This window comes from Trichoderma virens (assembly GCF_000170995.1).
Source record: "Trichoderma virens Gv29-8 chromosome Unknown TRIVIscaffold_6, whole genome shotgun sequence".
Lineage (NCBI taxonomy): Eukaryota > Fungi > Ascomycota > Sordariomycetes > Hypocreales > Hypocreaceae > Trichoderma > Trichoderma virens.
Window position 1 is genome coordinate 847,598 of NW_014013743.1, and position 19,872 is coordinate 867,469.

The window sequence follows — 19,872 nt, forward strand, 5'->3', positions numbered from 1 at the left end:
GTTTTCGTTCCGCTCGGAATATATCGATTGTGCAAGTCCCCAGCATCAATCCATTAGCATCAGCTACGCCGGGCAGTAGAGCCAGCCCCTGTATTTCCGCCCCCCGTAGGCCCCGGAGCTCAGCGCCACAGCGACCTCAGCACCGCTGCTAATGGACCGCTACGGGGCACTGCTCAGCGATCTGGTGACGCTCCAAGTCACTGGACTCGCTCTCCCAGCCAGGCAACCAGGCGAGGAAGTGGTACGAAACCTCGAACCACCAGCCGTTTGCCTTTTCGCCTCCAATGTCGATCAGCGGCACATCACGCTGGAGTCAAACCTTGTGCTGCTGCATAATAATATCATCGGGTAATAATGCGCAGCCGTTGATTTAATACTGTACGCACGCCCCCTTCCAGTCGTCCCATCAATTCACCATGGCAATGGCAGCCTTCGCTTTCAGTCATCTACTCAACAACTCCTGACTCATCCCATCGATCGACCGCCTTGAAAACAAACACCTGTTCTTTGTTCCTCTACCTACGCGCTCTCCATCCATGCTCAGATACGGTATCCACCACCAGAAGCCACTTGGACACCTGGACCTGACGATACTTTTCGGCGCAATCAGCCCTACCTAGGGGAGTAAACTCTGCGCTAGGCTACCTACAGATTTATCTGCAGTTTATCTGCACACAGTTTTATCTGTAGTTTTATCTCCCAGCTTTGTAACCTTGGAATACCTACACAGAGCAAACAAATCACCAATCCTCTCTCTGCGACAACAAACATTGAAGCAAACGCAGCTTCGCTCTCGCCCACATCACCATCACCGACAGTAATTGAATTACTGGATTATGGCCGCCAACGGTGACGTCCCCTCCGTGCCCCGCTCCGAATCCCCCACTGGATCGCCTCGATCCGCGTCCATCTCTTTGCATGCCGCTGCCGCTATGAATGCCGGCCTCCAACGAGAACCCTCACGCAGTAAGTCGGAATCAGCCGATCTGCTCCCGGCTAAAACGCCTGTCCATCGACTGCGCCTTTTCCCTCTTGCTTCCACCACCTGCCCTCACCACTCTAACTCGCCTTCAGGATCGTCCAACAGCTCTCTAGCTCGCAGCCTCGCATCCCCGCCCAGCCGGCGACGATCGACCATCCTGATGAACCTCCAGCTAAACGACCCTACGGTGCCGGCGCCGGGCGAGATGTTCCAAGATCACATGAGGGCGAGCCCGCAGCCATTTGGCGGTGGTGTCCCCTCCGAGTCGAGCCGCCATATCAGGACGCCGAGTCTGGGTGAGCTCCATCAGGAGCTCGAGGCAGAGCAGGAGGGCCATGTCGTAAGCAACAAGCACCATTATTAATGCGTACTGCTGGTGGAAAGAGCGAAAACTAATGGATGCCAAAACTTGCAGAATCGCCTTTTGAACATGATTCGACAACAGCAGCTAGAGCTTCAGCGTCTTCAAGCAAGCCACCCGCATGCGAATGGTGGAGAGGAGAGTGCGACTGCGAGTGTTGCTGGCTCTGAGAGGCCGCATCGGTCTCTCCCCGTCCCCATCTCGACTCAATCTCCAACTGGAAACCATGTTCCCTCTGTTTCTGGCTCCTCATTTTCTCGGTCGCCCATCTTTCCTCACCATCGGAACTCTATGGAGATGGCTCGCGCCGACATGCAGCGCCGGTCCAGGACGCCGAGCCGAAACGCTTCACCTCGACTGCGGGCGACCTCCATCAGTGCTGAGAGCGGGGACTGGTCTCTGTTCCGCGACGAAAGCGCCTTTTATCAGGCCGAAACACAAATGTTGACACGGGAGAACCAGATGCTCCGGCATCGGATTCGTGAACTAGGTTGGTTACCTTATCTTTTTTTTTTTCCTGCTGCCTAAATTGGACCTAGAAAGCGAAGGAGTGGAAACGAAATATGCATGCAAAAGCTGACACACATGAATAGAAAAGCAAGTCTCTGACTTGTCGTCTACCTCTCCCGGGCCAAACGAACCGTCGGTGCCTTCAAATCTTGCTCGACCGTCAATCTCAGCCGACGATAGCGAGGCTGTGTCCAGGGCGGCGTAGATACACCTTGTATGTTGATTCACTGCTGTGCGGCGATCAGCAGTTACGATTGCCGTGTGGAAGTAGTCTTATTGCTTTGAAAAATGGCGGCCAAATTACATTGGACCGCATACTTTGATTGTTATGCGAGTTTTGCAACATGGCAGCAGGTTGCCTTTGGCTGGCGTCTGGGTGATGAGTAAAAATCAGTCCGGTTATAATATCAATGGTCTTTTTCCCTTTTACCAGATGGGATTTTCTTTCCGTAGTGATATCTAGATGCCTGTGAAATGGGCGTTGCTGGACCGCAATCCGGTCCATGGAGTCACAATCGATGTGCCCAGAGAAGGCTATATCACCCGAGAAATGAAGAGAATCTCCCAAGATCCGCCAATAAATACATATTGCAAACTCACATGTATGTCCAACGTTTCATTATGACTGTTTATGAGTATTTATTTAAGGTAATGATGACCTGCTGCTCCAGATCCAACATCTATGTGGGGCATCGCCTTTTTTCCTATGAAGCTCCTCTTGAAGCTCTCCACCTCATATAGCCGACTTACCCTGCATTTAAAACAACCTCAACTCGTTCTCCCTACTGCTCAACTGCAGTTTCAAAAAGGGTAGGCAAAATGCTGGCAAGAAGAGCAACGAGATTGTTTCGTCTGTCCAGCCAGACTCGCCATGCCCAGGCCTTGAACTTTAGCTCAACAGCGGCGGTCCAAGCTGATTTCACTCATGCGGCAAGTTGTCTCACAATCCAGAACACTATCCTACATTTTATACCGTCTGATCCCACGACAAACGGACAAGAATGAAGCGTATTCCCCTTTCAATTCGTCAAACTCACTCGCTAACATGACACGATATAGGTAATCGGCGGAGGCGTAGTCGGCCTCGCAATCGCCCGCCAGCTCTCTCTCCAGCCAGGCTCCTCCACGGTGCTCATCGAGCGTCACTCCGCCGTCGGCACAGAGACCAGCTCGCGCAACAGCGAGGTCATCCACGCCGGCATCTACTACGGCAAGGACAGCCTCAAGGCGAAGCTCTGCATCCGCGGCAAGCACCTACTGTACGCGCTCTGCGACAAGCACGGCGTCCCCTACAGGAGGACGGGCAAGTGGCTCGTCGCGCAGAACCACGCGCAGAGGGAGGCCCTGGAGAGGATCCATGCGCTCTGCACACAGGAGCTTGGCGTCCCCGTGAGGTGGGTGTCTGGCAAGGAGGTTGATGAGCGCGGCGAGGGCGTGCTGGCTGCGGCTGGTGCCCTGGAGAGCCTGACGACGGGCATCGTCGACTCCCACAGCCTGATGCTCTGCTTGCAGGGCCTCTTCGAGGAAGCCAGCGGCGTGGTAGCCCTGAGCTCCCCCGTCGTGGGCATCCGCCCGCTCTCCTCGGGAGGACCCTCCTCCTCCTCCTCCTCGTCGCCCCCCGGCAGCGCGGGCTGGGAAATCGACGTCTCGGACGGGCCCGGCGGCGATATCTCCACCATGACGGCCGAGACCGTGGTCAACGCCGCCGGCCTCGGCTCCGTCGCCGTCCACAACATGATTGTGCCGCCCGCGCAGCGCAAGCAGCTCTTCTACGCAAAGGGCAACTACTTCTCCTACTCGGCCTCGCGGCCCAAAATCTCCCGCCTCATATACCCGGCCCCCGAGCCCGGCGCCAGTGGCCTCGGCACCCATCTCACCCTCGACCTGGCTGGACGGATCCGCTTCGGGCCGGACGTCGAGTGGGTGGACGACCCCAACGATCTCACCGTCAACGCCTCACGGCTGCAGCAGGCCGTTGCCGAAATCCAAAAGTATCTCCCGGGAGTAGATACCAGCGCCCTGGTGCCCGACTACGCCGGCATGCGACCCAAGCTGGCCTCCAAGGGCGCGGCGTCGGCAACAGACAAGGGCTTCGAGGACTTTATCGTCAGGAAGGAACAAGGATACGAAGGCTGGGTCAATCTGCTGGGCATCGAAAGCCCTGGACTGACAAGCAGCCTTGCCATTGCCGAAATGGTGGGCCGGCTTCTATACGGCCAGGCAAACTCATAGGACATCACTCGCATATCAAGACTTGAATTGCGTTACCATAAATGCTATTAATGCGATTCAAAGAAAGAAAAAAGGAAAAAAAGAAACACTGCAATTTCCCTATTTAGGCCGGATATCATACACAATCAATAAGCAAGCAAACCATGCAACACGTCCGCAGCGACAGGTGGACTGGATCCATCCAGATTTTGGCCCATAAAAGGCATCAGAAAGCAAACTTCGCGTTAAAATTCATACTCCCACCCTGTGCAGACCAAGCATTCCATGCCAAATCGTCGAAAAGACACAACGAGAAAGGAGGAAAGCGGGAATAGAAGGGGGAAAAAGAGACAATATTAGTACCCAAACACCCAGCTTGAATCCATATCGTGAACCATTCATTTCGGAGACCATTAAAAAAGAGTGAGGTGAAAAAAAAGGAGGAAAGAAAAATAAGAAGAGAAAGGACAACGAGGAAGTTTCAGAAACCAAAGCCAAGTAAAGCAGAATAAAAAAAAGCACAGAGGCGCAAAGAGGGTCCTGATAACTTTTTCCCTAGGTTGTCCAAATTGGGCAACTTTGATGCGCCTAGACACTGAAAGCCTCAAGTGCCAACGCCATCCATCCCTGTTATGTTTGCAAAATGCATTATTCCGTGACAATATAGAACTCTTTTCGGTGGGCTCATCTCTCCTTGGCTTCCCTTGGTAGAGGAGGATGCTATTTTAGTGCAGTGTTATACTGTTATAAAACTGCCTGGCAGAGAGATCAACGCGTAGCTGGTAGATGCCATTCTGAGCACCAATGAAACTAGATAGAGCATTTTGCGTTAGTGTCTGTCATTGATATATAATCATCCAAATGAGCCATCGATGAATACTTACAGCACGGTGCCGTCCTGGCTCCAAGATAGCCCGGATGTATTGTCTGGTGAGGGGGGAACTTCAAAGACACCGTGGTCCGGTGCCAGTGTCCCTCGTACGGCGCTCTCCTCATAGCGGCTGGCCACTTGATTGACAGCAGGTGTAAGAAGCGTACGCTCATCAGTCATAGTGGCGTCTGCCGTGAGTCGTTCCCGAGACTGAAGAATCTCGAGGACAGAAAGATATGATGAATCTTGCCTGTCGCGCTGGTCTCGCAGGGCAGCCATGGTCTCGTTGATACGATCGATCCACCGCTGCTCGGCCCTGCCACCTCCGCCTTGGCTAGTTTCACGCATAAGCTGGCGGGCATTGCGCACACGCTCTTGAGCCCGTTCTCGATGTTCTCTGTAGATATTGATCAGGTCGTTGGGAGTCTGGGTGGTGTTCTGACGGGCTCGGGTAGTGAAGGAAGATGTTGCCGTGGGTGTGGCTCCGGTTCCTCCTATCCAGCCCATTGAGGCCGCAAGCCCTCCATTGCCTCGTTCGTCGCCAGGTTGAGCGTTCGGCCTCTCCCGGCGCCGACGTTCGCTCTGGATGGCTTCAAGAACTCTCGTCTCAGCTGATGTCAGTGGCTGGTGCAGCATTTGGGCACTGAAGAAATTGGCTGCGGAAATAGGAGGGTTCGAGGGCTCCCCCCTCGTCATGCGAGTTTCCAGCAGTCGGGGATCAATGGTGTGGGTGTGAGTGTCAAATATATTGATATGCTCATACTCCGATTCTTTGTTGAGATCAATGATCTGCCGAACCATGAAGTTGTGTCTCACGTCGGCGATACCAACGCGACCACGATCCTCAGTCCATGCCAAGAGGTCATACGGTCCTGGGCAGAAAGCCATGTCTCGAATAGCTCCTGGTCCGCTGTTGGGACGGGAAGACTGGAACGTGGTGATGAGCGAGTCAACCGTCTCGTCTGTCAACTGCGTCGCGTTGAATATCGAAATGGTACCGTGCTGAGTTCCAATGGCAAGGTAGCCACCAGACGTAGAAAAGGACGCTGCAAAGCTTCCACGGCTATCCGTCTTGTCTTCTTTATTCTGGCTCTTGAGCAGGATCCTCTGCTTGAGCTCCCACTCGCCCGGGAAGTCGCCAACTCGCTGGTGAACGTATAGATACGGGTCATCCAAGATGGCGACCAAGAGTCGCCCATCAGGTGAGATGATGGCCCTGTTGACAAAGTCGGGGTAGTGGACAACGTCCAGGGGTTCAGCTTGCTCCTTTTGCTCAAAGTCAGCTAGGCTGACAAGCGTCACGGTTCGATCGTTGTTGGCCAGGACTGCTACAGGTTCCGTGTAAGCACGGCCGTCAATGGGCAAACCTTGCCCACTGGGGGGCGGAAACCAAAGGGTGATGCAATTGACCCGCTCCGTAGCAAGCTTCATGCTCTTTGCGGTCACCTTGGCTGACTGTTGAGCGGCCGCTGTGAGCATATTGAGTGCAGCTTCCTCGGGCGAGGTCGTGGAGCCCTCATTGCCCAGGGAAGGCCCGGCATCAGAATCCGAGCCAGCAGATGTGTCCTGGGGGTTTTCGACGGCACGACCTCCTTCTCCTTCAAGCCTTATAGCCACAAACTCGCCCGTCTCGCTTCCGCAGCACAGCCATCCATTTTCGGCGACCAGACACCGTGGTGCAAATGTAAGGTGCTTGATCGTTTCGCAGCTGCGAGCTATGGTGTTGAGTCGCTGGATTTGGCGGCTCCCAACTCCACCGGGATAAAAGAGGTTGTCGTTGTTTTCAGCGCTTATGAGGGAACGCAACTGCCAATGTCTAGATGGAGAGTGAAACGCTTTGGTTAGCAGATGTAGATGGATAATTGCAGACGAGGCTGGATAGGCATGGCCATGTGGTGACATACTGTGAGCGCACAGGGACCCGGAAATGCGTTCGTTGGATCCTGGAGATGAGGCGATCGGAGGTATAGTATCTGCATAGTCATCCGATATCGAAATGATCAGCAACAGCACAGCAACGAAGCTTGGGCAGCTCAACAGGGGGAATCGCTCACGAGACATCGTCTTTGCGAGCCATAGTAGCGTCGTCGGCGGGTAATTAGCTGCAATGAGTTGGGGCTCAATGGCCGGGAGGGTTCGCTGCGTTGCAGCACCCAAAGGGGGCAGCCAGGCACAGGCACCGGCTGAAGCACGTTTGGGTGGTGTTGGTGAGGATGCGTTGCCTGCCTCCAGAAGGGCCGGAAAGCCGAGTCAATGCTCCAAGCAAAGGAAGGGTCCTGTAATGGAAGCGTGAGGATGCTGGTGCGAGATGCGAGTTGAAATGGGGAAAGGGGGAGGGAAGGGAGATGGCGTGAGGAGAAGGTCGTGATGGGATTGGGTTCTGAGGAAGAAGCAAAACATAGGCTGGACGGGCTGAGATGGAGGTGGCTTATTCCACCGTGGAGTTGCAGCGCAGCGCAGCTACTGTCAAGCGCCGTACAGGGTACTTTCAGGCTGCATCGGCGCCTTATCGCCCCCAGCAAGCCCGCTGGAGCACGGCACAAGTACCCTGTACCTGCGAGCAGCAGCGCTGTGGCGGCTCCCCGGATAAGACACAATGGGTGAGAGTGGAGTGGACAGATGACGTCTGGCGGGTCGATGATTCAATGACAGGAAGCTTTCTTGAGGGAAACAGAGTTGTCCTACTAAGCAGTTAAAATACCGAGGCATCAAATGGCATGATGATATGCCGTAACTGATACGAATGACGAATGGTTAATGACTGCTTTACTGTTTTTGCCGGAGGATTGAATTTGCGGTCTGAGGCTGCAAGTTGTGCAGTGCCGTGCATGCAAACTTGGAGCCTTCCATTGGTTTGGAGCACCCCCCATCACCACCCAAACCTCCAAATTATATTGAATCCATGGAACGCTTCAACGCCCTGCATGCATAGACTGGATTCTGGGCCTTTCGAAGACCCCTGCTAGGTAGCCAGTACCTCAGTTGCTCAGGTAGCAGAGCGTCAAACATGCATTGCAGGGAAATTACAGGTCATTATCAAGCCAGGCTGGCTGGTGGTACTAAGTTACGGAGCACTCAGCAGGCAATAAAACATGCATCGATAGAGCGTGGCAAGCATCCTACTTTTACGCCACCGGACGGCATAGCGCTTGCTAGTAGTACTGGTAGAAATAAAGCGAGAAGAAAAAGAAAAAGAAAAAGAAAAAAGAGACATGGAGCAAAAGTAAAAATGACAAAAATGACAAAAATAAGCCTGCCGCAGGGTCGTCGAACACGGCCGCTAGCGGGGTTTGCTTTTGACAGCTGGAGCGCAAGGGCTTTTTCCATGGATGTTCCCTTTTTTGGTGGTTTGAGGCGCTGCGTGGGCTGAACCTTTTATGCAGCCAACAGATTTGAGTACCGAGTCTATGCCGGCCACACTCCAAATTAGAAGCTGGTCGAAGTTTTTTGAACCGAATCGAATCTGGATGCCACTTTTGAAACACCCAGCAGTCACAAGACGGTACCATTACTACATAAGATGGCAAGATTAGTAGATACCGGCATATAGCAGTACTCGTAGATGAAAACCTCCCGCCTTGAGCCGATCATAGCCTGGGCCTTGGCCAGTCCTTGCCGATGCTGCTCAGCTTCGCTCCTCCCGCGGTCCGTGATGGCCTCTGCAGCCTCCGCTAACACTCACTCGTCCAAGCATCCGATTCAGTCCCCACCAGCTTCTGGCAATGCTCCATCTCGTCTCTGCTGCTAGCAAGCATTCTCCGTAAAGAGAGCCACAGCGTTTCTCCGCATGTACCGCCTCCAGCGCGTGCAGCCCGGACTAACACTTGTTCCGCTAATGCCGGTGCGGCGGGTGGGACCGGGATTGCGGGACTGCGCTGTTGCCTCTTTCTCTCGGCTTCTATGGCCGACCCTCGCAGCACAGAGCGGTTTTTCCAAGGCTAAAGAAAAAAAAAAATTCAAACCTCTCCACCATTTCCCTCTCCAGCTGTCCATCCGTTTCTCCCCATATCTAGACGCCTCTCCCCAGATCGCGTGTCTGTCTCTTTTCCTCTCTTTTCCTCTTCTTCCCTGTTTATCCATTGTATACCCTCAATTCCATTCGACATGTTGGCCGCGCGATTCTCCAGAGCTGTAAGTGACGCAATGCCGAGAAAACAGCGTCGTCTGTGAATGTCTGCTAACGTGCCTCCGAATAGCTTCCCCGAGCTACTCCCTTTGCCGCTCGCTCGGCTGCCTTTGCCAGAACACCTGCAGTCTCAAAGTTTGCTCGCTATGAGTCAACAGCTGCTGAGGGCGATGGCAAGGTCCAGGGTGCCGTCATTGGTATTGACCTGGGAACCACCAACTCTGCCGTCGCCATCATGGAGGGCAAGACACCCCGCATCATTGAGAACTCAGAAGGTTAGTCAATGCTTGTTTGCCCTTCCCATTCCCCCCTCGTGTCTTCCATTTTGCTTACAAGACCGCATCTAGGTGCCCGTACCACTCCTTCAGTAGTTGCCTTTGCCGAGGATGGCGAGCGACTGGTTGGTGTTGCTGCCAAGCGACAGGCCGTGGTCAACCCAGAGAACACCCTCTTCGCCACCAAGCGATTGATCGGTCGCAAGTTCAGCGACGCTGAGGTCCAGCGTGACATCAAGGAGGTCCCCTACAAGATCGTCCAGCACTCCAACGGCGACGCCTGGGTCTCTGCTCGTGACCAGAAGTACTCTCCCTCCCAGATTGGTGGCTTCGTCCTCAACAAGATGAAGGAGACTGCCGAGGCCTACCTGTCCAAGCCTGTCAAGAACGCCGTTGTCACCGTTCCCGCCTACTTCAACGATGCTCAGCGTCAGAGCACCAAGGACGCCGGTCAGATTGCCGGTCTCAACGTCCTCCGTGTCGTCAACGAGCCTACCGCTGCCGCCCTGGCCTATGGCCTTGAGAAGGAGGCTGACCGCGTTGTCGCCGTCTACGATCTTGGTGGTGGTACTTTCGATATCTCCATCCTTGAGATCCAGAACGGTGTCTTCGAGGTCAAGTCCACCAACGGTGACACCCACCTTGGTGGTGAGGATTTCGATATCCACCTGGTCCGCCACATGGTTGGCGAGTTCAAGAAGACCTCTGGCCTTGATCTCTCTGGCGATCGTATGGCTATCCAGCGTATCCGTGAGGCTGCTGAGAAGGCCAAGATTGAGCTTTCTTCCTCTCTCCAGACCGACATCAACCTGCCCTTCATCACTGCCGATGCTTCCGGCCCCAAGCACATCAACCTGAAGCTCACTCGTTCTCAGCTCGAGAAGATGGTTGAGCCTCTCATCAACCGCACCATTGAGCCCGTCCGCAAGGCCCTCAAGGATGCTGGTCTCCAGGCCAAGGACATCCAGGAGGTCATCCTGGTCGGTGGTATGACTCGTATGCCCAAGGTTGCCGAGTCCGTCAAGTCCATCTTCGGACGTGACCCCGCCAAGTCCGTCAACCCCGATGAGGCTGTCGCCATGGGTGCTGCTATCCAGGGTGCTGTTCTCTCTGGTGAGGTCAAGGATCTCCTTCTCCTCGACGTCACCCCCCTGTCTCTCGGTATCGAGACCCTGGGCGGTGTCTTCACCCGTCTGATCAACCGAAACACCACCATCCCCACCAAGAAGTCCCAGGTCTTCTCCACTGCCGCCGACTCCCAGACTGCCGTCGAGATCAAGGTCTTCCAGGGTGAGCGTGAGCTCGTCCGTGACAACAAGCTGCTTGGAAACTTCCAGCTTGTTGGCATCCCTCCTGCTCGCCGTGGTGTCCCTCAGATCGAGGTCACCTTCGACATTGACGCCGACTCCATTGTCCACGTCCACGCCAAGGACAAGTCCACCAACATGGACCAGTCCATCACCATTGCTTCCGGCTCTGGTCTGTCTGACAACGAGATCCAGCAGATGGTTGAGGACTCCGAGAAGTACGCCGAGTCTGACAAGGAGCGCAAGTCCGCCATCGAGTCCAGCAACCGCGCTGACAGCGTCCTGAACGACACTGAGCGCGCCCTCGACGAGTACTCCGACAAGCTTGACAAGGCTGAGGCCGATGGTCTCCGTGAGAAGATTGCCTCTCTCCGCGAGTACGTCTCCAAGATCCAGTCTGGTGACAGCACTGCCACCGCCGCTGAGATCAAGGAGAAGACCGATGAGCTCCAGGTCGCTTCCCTGAACCTCTTCGACAAGATGCACAAGGCCCGCAACGAGAGCTCCGAGCAGTCCTCCTCCGGCGAGCAGTCTACCGAGGGCGAGAAGAAGGATGAGAACAAGCCTTAAGGTGGCCTTGGAGAGGAAAAGCGAAGAGCAAAACAAACAAAAAATACCATTTGAAAAAAATTTCTCAAACCACTTGTATCAAAACCATTTACTGTTCGAATATTCAAAAGAAGCGTGGGGCGTGGCATAGATCCCTCTTCTTGCTGTATTTATGATGTACTCATATCCCGCCTAAGCTGCTATGCACTTGCCTATTTTTTACCAATGTCGTTAATACCTATGGCTGGCGGAACAGGCGTTGGAGCATCAAAAAACCTCTAGGAGATGTTTTTTCTTCTTTGATTCTATTTTGTTTTCTTGGTTGTTTATGAATGATTGATTGGACGGTCGCAAAGGGATCAATGCGCCTTGGGGGTATGGACAAAGGGACAAACGAAAAAAAAAGAGAAAAGAGACCTTTGATAGTTAGATGATAATGATTTTCTCCCCTCTAAATATTTTTTTTTTTTTTTGAAAATCTCCAATATCTTGTTCATGCCTGCTAATGACTGTGACTGTATGACCGTGTCTGTAAGAAGGATTGGTATATTAAATGGTATCCGTACGTGATGATAGTCTGATATTCTAAGCCATCCACCCCCAGGATGTGTTCAGCGTGTTGATCCCATGCCAGCTGATCGAGCCCTTATACACATTCTCAGCTCGCCGTATTGCCGTCTCGACATCCTCCCCTGGTGAACTATTGTATGTTTCTGTTGGGAGCAGCGGCTGCTGCACATTTCCTCTCTGAGAATCCTCGCTAGAGTGCACGGCGAGGTATTTTGGAACGGAGGACTGGTCAAAGGCCATCTCCGGCGCTGGTACGGAGTTGTCGTCTTTTGGTTGGAGATACTGGCTGTGCTTTGCGGCGGCGACGCAAAAGGTGAAGAGCGCAAGGCAAAGGATGATGGATACGCAGAGGAGGATGGCAAGGATGGGGAGCGCGCCATCTGCGATGTGGATGGGCTTGGGCGAGGGAGCATGGTCGAACGGCGATCGGTAGCCTGGAGCCATGAGTAGCGGGTTTGAGAAACGATGGGTGAGCAGAAAAACGAGGCACGATGATACAAATTGGAAATCAAAATCTACTTGATCGACGAGAACTTGATGGGGCGTGGTCATTACGATTGGCAAGGCATTTCAATTTCACCCTTCTGCTTCCCGTGTTTGCTGTGGGCACAAAGCAGAGTCTCCCTGAATTGCAGCTTCTCATTCCAGAGACCTGTGCTTTCGTAATGTGACTACCCGTGTCACGCATCACCAATCTGCATGGCAAACTATTTGTGAGACAAAGCCCTCAGGGATATACGAGTATATTGTTTGCATTGCTGCTGGCTACGATGCAGCAGAAGATCAACAGTCACCGGACTGTTTGTCACAAGGTGAGAAGGGGACAGGAGAGATGCTGTCATAAGAGGGGCCGGGAACCATTAGAAAGAGTATTTCGTTGTTTTAATTTTAGTGCAAGATACAACACGTGTGCACCAGTATCATCACCTTCCAAAGCCAAACCAGCCTCTCTTGGCCGGCTGAGCAGGCTGCTCGTCTTCCTGGACGCTCTCGACGGCTTGGCCGCCCACCTGGGGCTCCTTTCCGGGATAGTGGATGTAATTCCAGGCAACATCGAGGAAGATGGGCTTGACGGGGACCACCTCCTCTTTCGGAGGGAATTCGACAATGTGCGCGAGATCGGCCCCGCCAACGGGATATTCCTGCAGCTTCTCGACAAGGGGAACGCGGCTGTCGTACTCGTCGACCTGGGGTTGCTTCTTGCGCAGGTTGTCGACGTGGACAATCGCGCGGTGGCGCTGCAGCTCGCCATCAATCACCTGTTCCAGGAACTTGACGGAAGCAGGGGAGATGTCGAGGCTCAAAGGAGCTTCATCAGAAATGGGCTGTGTGTCTGGGAGCTTGGCCACAGCTTTTAGGCTGATTCCAAGAGCGCGATTGATGAGGGCCAAGGCGTTGGCAGAGTTGCCAATGATGGCGTGTGACCGGGCAACCGCAAGATGCCTATATATCCTCGTTAGCCATTGCACCTGAATTATCCCTCCTCCGGCGCAAATATGGGTAGAGGCGCATTTTGAATGTGGTACTTACTTAAGTGCGATAAAGTAGTTCTCGTAAGCTTCGATCCGGGCAGCAAGTTCCTCGTCAGCGGCGACTCCGGGGAGCTCTCTGATAGACTCCAAGTTCTGAAGAATTCCATCGTACAGAGCAGCCTTTTCCTTGAGCTTGCCCAGCTTCTTTCCAGTTGGTAACTCTCTTTCCTTCTTTACCTCCGCCGATGTTGCGTCCTTCTTCTTTCCCCTCCTTCGCAACTCATACTCTTCTGTGGCACCGTCGTGGGGTCCTGTAAGAACCCGGTTTCGGCCGATTCTCCAGCTAATCATCTCATAGTTGACCGCCGTGCGGGTGATCTGTAGCCGCTGCATTCTAGGATCGCTTTGGCCAACGCCGTCTCCCTTGAGCTCGTCGATGGCCTGCTTTGTGGCATCAACCGCATCTTGAGTGGATATTAGGATTTCATCATAAGCGGCAGCTACCTCGTGGAGTCCCTTGTCCTGAGATTTGGCAACCGTCTGAGAAAGCCTCTCTTTGGCCTCACCAACAGTTGACCAGTACGTAGCTATTTGGGCGTCCTCAATTTGGACCTGGTGGGCTCGCCAAGTCAGCGTCTGGGGGGCAGTTTCGCTAACCGCAACGCCGTCCTTGGACTCTGGGCTCGCATCGGCGAGAAGGGTGGCATCAATTCGGCTGATTTCTTGAACCAGAGCGTCGTCAGATCGTGGAAAGGCATTCTTGGCCAGGGTAGCAACCGAAACCGTTCGGGGCGTCTTGAGCTGGTAGGCAGCAAACCGGATTGATGGCTCGACCGTCTCGGAGAGCAAGTCTTTGAAGATGTCGCTCTTGCTAGCGGTAGCCAATGCGTTGTAGATGATGTAGGTGGTTGCGTAGCTCCGCAAGCAAGGCTCCCAGCTTTGCTTTTCGAACTGCATGGCGCCTCGGATGAGCGATGCGTATGCCCGAGCCTCGAGAATATCGGTCGTGGTGGCGCCGGTGACGTCGGTCTGTGATAGGATGCTGACGATCTGCTCGGCGCTTCGAGCGGCCTTCTCGAGCCGAGAGACAATGTGAGACCGGGCGCGACCGGCAACTCCCTTCTGATCGTTTGCATGTCCAGCCTTGATGCTCATTGCCTGAGCCCAGGCGCGTTCGCTGGTAAGGAGGAGAAGATGGACATGTCTGGGGGGCGCAACAGGCTCAAGTTAGCTCAATTGCCGCGGCGGGACACGCTGTGAGGCATGGAGAAGGAAGCGGAGAAGGCGGATGCTATCATACTCATGGTTTCCCTGGACATCTTCGGCCGTCACCTGCTCGGGCTTGCGAAACTTGCCTCGATTCTTGGTCACGATGCCCAGCTTCTTGCGCGAGTTGAGCAGGCGCTTGGACAGCTGGCCATGATAGGTGGAGAAGTCGCCGTAGAGCAGAGCCTGGTCCCGGCCTTGGACAACGAAGCTGGTGATGTCCATTGTCCTCGTCCTTGTGCTTGTGCTTGCTGGATTAAACGATGCTCAGCCTCCGATTTGTGCTCTGGCAGTGGCCAGGCTGTTCTGCAACCAGCTAGTACGAAGGTGTTGAGCAGTTCTTGGACTGGGATTGGCGGGGATGGCGGGGCACCTTTTTTTTTCGATTTGGCCAGAGGCACGAGATATCGCTACGGTTCTATCAAGCTGGAAGGCAAAAGGTCGGCTCGTGGGGAGCGGCTTACATAATACATATTGTACCGATTTAGAGTGTTGCCAATATTATAGGGAAGGGCTACAAGTATTCAGCACCCCAAGCTGGCTACCTATCCAGCACCACAGCGACGAAGAGGAGTTCCGAATGGAGTGACAACGTGTAATGAAGATCTCTTATCGCCGTTACTTGAACAGATATTACACAGCTCCTGGAGTATCTGCTACTATCGCTAGTTTCTGCTACTCTCGCTACTATCTGCTACTATCGCTACTATCTGCTACTACCTGCTACTATCCACATATTCCTCTAATATCTGCTACCATTACTACCCCGGCTGCTTTAATTTTACGAATGGGATGTAATGAGTGTGGGGTGCTGAATAGTCACTCCCATATTATAGAGTTTTGAGATTTAGTTTAGTTAGTGGTATCTCTGCGCGGAGAGTACTTGATGCACAGGCAGCTGGATTGCTTCTTCTTTCGTACTGCTACAAACAGATTATCCAAAGCTGGATGAGGAAATGAAAGTACCTAAACCGAGGTACAATCTTTACCCAATCATGTGCATACTAGGTAGATATGTTATGAGTGCGCGATTTGCGAGAGCATTGCTGGATAATGCTGTTGCATCTACCTGCCATGCTCTTTCATCGCCTTGAAGATGGCTCGAATATGGACACTCTGTACATTTACCAGGTATTACCAGGTATGATTAGGCAGCAATTAATCGTAATGAGACATGCATGTCTTTACGAGATAGATGGCATTTAGGTAGACGGTCCATCGTTGCCGTCCAGCATCTATAGGTGGAGCAGTGAATGAAACATGCATCCCCCCCCAAACCGCCAGCTCAGAATACGACCACGTATTGCTAAAAATACAGCTCCTGGAGATCGGTTGTGCTGGCTATGACATGTGGGATTTCCGCAGGGTACCAATAGGGGCACGACTCGCCAGTCGACGCGGACGAGGCACACGTAGGTGAGACATCTTCTAAGACAGCAAATCCACTCATGTCAATGTTAGCACCTGTACGGAGTAGTTGTCGCCCGATAAGTGCCCTCCGTTGAACCGAAGGGTTCGATCGATTGTGCAGTTGCAGTCTGTCTAGATCGGACTCATTCACTGGGAACAAAGGCGAGACGCCTTATCTTGGCGGGTTGATGACAGCCAAGACTCGTCTTTGTCACTACTCTGGTTGAAACCTGTGACGAGTCTGGCTCTGGTCACGACTGTTTCGCATGCTGATATCGCTTCTACCTGGATACCGTTAATTGTGCTTGCTGTCGATCAAGATCAGCACTCGTTCAAAGCACCGTCCCATGCTACTCCCAACATGGGCATTATTAGCGCTTCTTCTGGGTGCAAAGACGGCTCGAGTGCTTCTCTGCCGGGGTTGCAGCAGCTCCATCGCCTTTCAGCTCGGATGGTCCGAAGCTAGCAGCCTTGTGATGGCCCTTGTTGCAGCGGCCTTTGCTTGCCTCGATGCCGGCAGAAGACGCGGTTGCCATGAGTCGCGGTTCTATTGGTCACGTCGTGTCTAGCAAGCTTTCTCTCCTCTCACCTCTCATGCAACTCATGCAATATGCAATGAGACCAGCTCCTGATAACGCGTCACTGTCTCTCTTCCCCTCTCCTCTCCTCTTGGCTCTTGGCTCTGGGCATACTACTAGTACTAGCACGCTGCAGTTGTGGCGTATATAAAGCGAGGAAAAGCAAGGAAAGGGAATGCACATGTATCGCGTATGTACTTGCAAACCGCGTGTCTTATCCCTCATGCTCACGAGTGACGGCAATTGGCAGCAGCCCCAGAGGTGGGTGTGGCCGTCATTGTTTGGCGCCAAAAGCCGGCTGCGACTTCGTGGTCAGCCATGCATAATGTGCGGGCACTGCTGAGAGATGAGAGGGCCTGGGTTGATTCGACGAGACGAAAAACGACGGCGAAAACTGACATGATACGGCCCAGTACGCTTGGGTCGGCAATCGTCTGCTCGGGGATTTTGGAGCGCATCCAGGGATCACGGACAACAGCAGCAGGGTGGTGGGTGACACCATGCATTTGGGTGCTGGGCTTTTTGGTCACGTGGCCGCATCTGTCAAGGGTAGGGCCCCTCCAGCGCTGCAAAACTCCAGCCCTGGGGAGCTTGGGAGCCTCCAGAATCCCCCCCCAGGCCGGCTTCAGGCGTCTCCAGGTCGCTGCAGGGCCTTCTGGCAGCGTTCTGGCGGGCTGGGACGGAGTCGGTGGCAGAGCAATGCGGGCGAGATGCGCCACATAGTGAAACGGGGCCCACGGACTGGGCCAGCGCTTGACGATCCCTGTCGATGCAAATGTTGTGCGTGCAGCTGACCTTCTTTTTGGCTCTTTGCAGTAGCCGCAAGCGGTTTTTGCGTGCATCTGGCGGAGGTGTGGCACCAGTCAAGTCGAGTCAGTCCATGTAGAGCATTTGGTCGACGGCTCTAAAAGCTTGATTTTTGAGACGATGGAATTGGAGGTACCAGGCAGTAGTTCTACCTTAGTACTATCCAGTCAGTAGTCGATACGGCCAAGGAGCAGAATCCTTTAGTATCAAGATAGTACTTGACCTGTAGTGTCGGTTACCGTCGAATGTAGCAAAAGATACCTACCTCATTGCCCTCCCCCCCTCTGGGATACATCGTTTTTTCCCACGTCAGTCTCAAGAATGTGCCGCGATTGGTGACGAGGCTCAGCTGCAAGGGAGACGGCTCCTCCGAAGAGTTGCGTGTAGCATGAGCATGTAGATCGATTGCCTTGTTTTTTTTTTTTTTTTGGCAAAACTTTTTTCTCTCTGCGGCTCTCCAATCACATGCTTTTTCTTCGCTTGGAATGAGTACTCGTAGCAGCAAAACATCCAGGATCAATGCTTTGATAAGGTAGTACTGTGTAGGTAGACTACAATCTCAACGACGGGTACTCGCACAAGGAAATCAGCTGCCCATGTGACCAAATGTTGTCAGTAAAGGTTTGGACAGGTCCATCTCGAGTACCTCCCGATGCCCAGCCATGTACCTCCCAGTACTGCAGAGCCCCCTCTAGGCCATCTCGCGCCCCGCCTTCCCAGCGATTTCCCACGGCTCCAGCCACTCAGAAGCCGCCAATACATGCCTGGCACTTAGTACCCGTACTTGTACATGTACTTCCCACTACGCTGGGTCCGCTATCCCGCTATTCCACTTATTCCCACTACCGCTGTGACCTGCCTGGCGACTCAACATGATTCTTTCAAGGTCTGCTGCATAGAGACTCACTCACACATCTCCAGTCTCCAATAACAATCGCCAGACCGGCCTCTTTTTCCTCCCGGCTGCCCTACTGCTGTTAGTCCGCTACCTCGCCGGTTTGCTCCTCCACCTTGGCTGTGTCTCTGCCGCTGTCTCAGGCCGCCTTAAGAAAAAAAAAAGAAAAGAAAAAAAGCGCGTTGCTGTTCCGAGACAAAGACAGCCGTCTGCATCGTTATCGACAACCTGGATTGTGGCCACCTCACGGCCGCTTTTACGCTCGCCAGCTGGAGCCTCGTGCTCTATACATCGATATCTCGGCATCTTAGCACAGCTGGTTTTTCTCTCCTTTTTTCTTTTCTCTCGCCAGAGCCGCGCACTATCTCATGCTCTCCTCCTCACCTAGGTTCGCCTCCCGCCTTTTTCTCGCCCCATAAGGAACACTGTCGTTCCAGTCGCCTGTTTTCTCTCTTTCACCTTAACTTCTTCTTCGCATAATTCCCTCTCCCTCTGCTTTGGATTTCCTTGCAGCTGTTTCTTTGCGGGCTACGTCTTGGCAACATCATCCTGGCTGTCCCCTCTACTGGCGATTCACACCGTGACCAAACCACGTATCTTCCCGTCTATAAAACGGCATTCCCGCTTACGCAACCGCGCAGAAAGAGAGAGAGAGAAGCACATAAATTAAATAACACAGCCCGTCCGCCCCCATCCATCATTACCCTTGCATGAGCCTGTGTGATGACGAATTAAGCTTCGTCACACATGCGGTAAAACGCCTCCTCTCTTTCTCTCTCTCTCTCTCCGGCTCCTACCTTTGCTCTCTGGAGGCTCCCTTTGTGTAGCCTCGAGCGCCACCTAATCTATTACTGATGGCTACAAACGGTAAGATCTCCAGCTTCCTTCATCCTATTCACTTCGCCTTTGTCCTGGAATCTGGAATCTGTCACCATCACCGGCGTATGATGGTATTCTTAGCATCACGATACAATGCCGCTGCGAGACTGCTTGCTTAGACTTCAATCCGCCCCTATGCTCGCCAACTCTATTACCTTCAAGAAATAATATTGTCGAGCTCTGCTGATTCTTTGTTAGGTGGGCCTTCGCAGCCTCCAGGCGCTGGCCCGAGTATCCCATATTACCCATTTACGGGTGGTCTTCCAAAGCGCCCATACCAAGAATACAGTGATTCGAATCTTCAAGAAAATGGATCAGGTCAGCCCGTAACTGCATGGCAGCAGATGCCCCCGGTAGGACAAGATACAGACACCACTTCTTTCACCGCACTGCTCAACAGCCCTCTTGATCCAGCCATCATGGGCTCGCCAATGACAGAATCGCCAGTGACAAACCAACCAGCTGGGCAAACCGCCGTACCCAATGATACTCGTTTTCAAGGCCTGCCGTACCAGAGGACCGATAGAGATGTGCCGCACCGAGACGCCCGTTTTGACCAGTCACAACCTCAGTTACAACCCAAGTCAGAGCCTCAGTCACGGCCTCAGTTACAACCTCGATTACAACCTCGACTGCAGCCTCGTGTGCAGCCTCGTGTGCAGCCTCAATTGCCGCCTCAATTGCCGCCTCACCTCCTGCCTCAGTTGCCGCCTCACCTGCTGCCTCAATTGCCGTCTCGTTCCTCTTCTCCTCACATCGAAAACGACTCGCCGCGCTCCAAGCGCCAGCGACGTGATGACGAC

The 19,872-nt window shown here is 53.5% G+C and overlaps 7 protein-coding genes across 7 annotated transcripts; 3 read left to right on the top strand and 4 right to left on the bottom strand.

Moving 5' to 3' along the window:
• Positions 1 to 417: 417 nt before the first annotated feature.
• On the top strand, positions 418 to 2,451 carry TRIVIDRAFT_186398 (uncharacterized protein; the record flags this gene model as incomplete). The annotated part of the gene is made up of 3 exons (XM_014101120.1): positions 418 to 1,322; positions 1,398 to 1,833; positions 1,937 to 2,451. The coding sequence occupies 3 exons, from the start codon at positions 837 to 839 to the stop codon at positions 2,056 to 2,058; spliced, it is 1,044 nt and encodes a 347-aa protein (XP_013956595.1).
• Positions 2,452 to 2,672: 221 nt separating this feature from the next.
• TRIVIDRAFT_191180 (uncharacterized protein) lies at positions 2,673 to 4,085 on the top strand (the record flags this gene model as incomplete). Its single annotated transcript, XM_014101121.1, has 2 exons — positions 2,673 to 2,783; positions 2,913 to 4,085. The coding sequence occupies 2 exons, from the start codon at positions 2,673 to 2,675 to the stop codon at positions 4,083 to 4,085; spliced, it is 1,284 nt and encodes a 427-aa protein (XP_013956596.1).
• A 447-nt stretch (positions 4,086 to 4,532) lies between these two features.
• On the bottom strand, positions 4,533 to 7,012 carry TRIVIDRAFT_230529 (uncharacterized protein; the record flags this gene model as incomplete). The annotated part of the gene is made up of 4 exons (XM_014101122.1): positions 4,533 to 4,874; positions 4,949 to 6,751; positions 6,840 to 6,908; positions 6,990 to 7,012. 4 exons carry the CDS (start codon positions 7,010 to 7,012, stop codon positions 4,790 to 4,792), a joined length of 1,980 nt encoding a protein of 659 aa, XP_013956597.1.
• A 2,027-nt stretch (positions 7,013 to 9,039) lies between these two features.
• TRIVIDRAFT_78895 (uncharacterized protein) lies at positions 9,040 to 11,647 on the top strand (the record flags this gene model as incomplete). The annotated part of the gene is made up of 3 exons (XM_014101123.1): positions 9,040 to 9,066; positions 9,132 to 9,336; positions 9,409 to 11,647. The coding sequence occupies 3 exons, from the start codon at positions 9,040 to 9,042 to the stop codon at positions 11,211 to 11,213; spliced, it is 2,037 nt and encodes a 678-aa protein (XP_013956598.1).
• A 130-nt stretch (positions 11,648 to 11,777) lies between these two features.
• On the bottom strand, positions 11,778 to 12,314 carry TRIVIDRAFT_60761 (uncharacterized protein; the record flags this gene model as incomplete). The annotated part of the gene is made up of 1 exon (XM_014101124.1): positions 11,778 to 12,314. One exon carries the CDS (start codon positions 12,312 to 12,314, stop codon positions 11,778 to 11,780), a length of 537 nt encoding a protein of 178 aa, XP_013956599.1.
• A 310-nt stretch (positions 12,315 to 12,624) lies between these two features.
• TRIVIDRAFT_71422 (uncharacterized protein) lies at positions 12,625 to 14,735 on the bottom strand (the record flags this gene model as incomplete). The annotated part of the gene is made up of 3 exons (XM_014101125.1): positions 12,625 to 13,205; positions 13,293 to 14,438; positions 14,535 to 14,735. The coding sequence occupies 3 exons, from the start codon at positions 14,723 to 14,725 to the stop codon at positions 12,686 to 12,688; spliced, it is 1,857 nt and encodes a 618-aa protein (XP_013956600.1).
• Positions 14,736 to 16,281: 1,546 nt separating this feature from the next.
• On the bottom strand, positions 16,282 to 17,330 carry TRIVIDRAFT_200701 (uncharacterized protein; the record flags this gene model as incomplete). The annotated part of the gene is made up of 3 exons (XM_014101126.1): positions 16,282 to 16,457; positions 16,500 to 16,618; positions 16,720 to 17,330. The coding sequence occupies 3 exons, from the start codon at positions 17,328 to 17,330 to the stop codon at positions 16,282 to 16,284; spliced, it is 906 nt and encodes a 301-aa protein (XP_013956601.1).
• Positions 17,331 to 19,872: the final 2,542 nt, after the last annotated feature.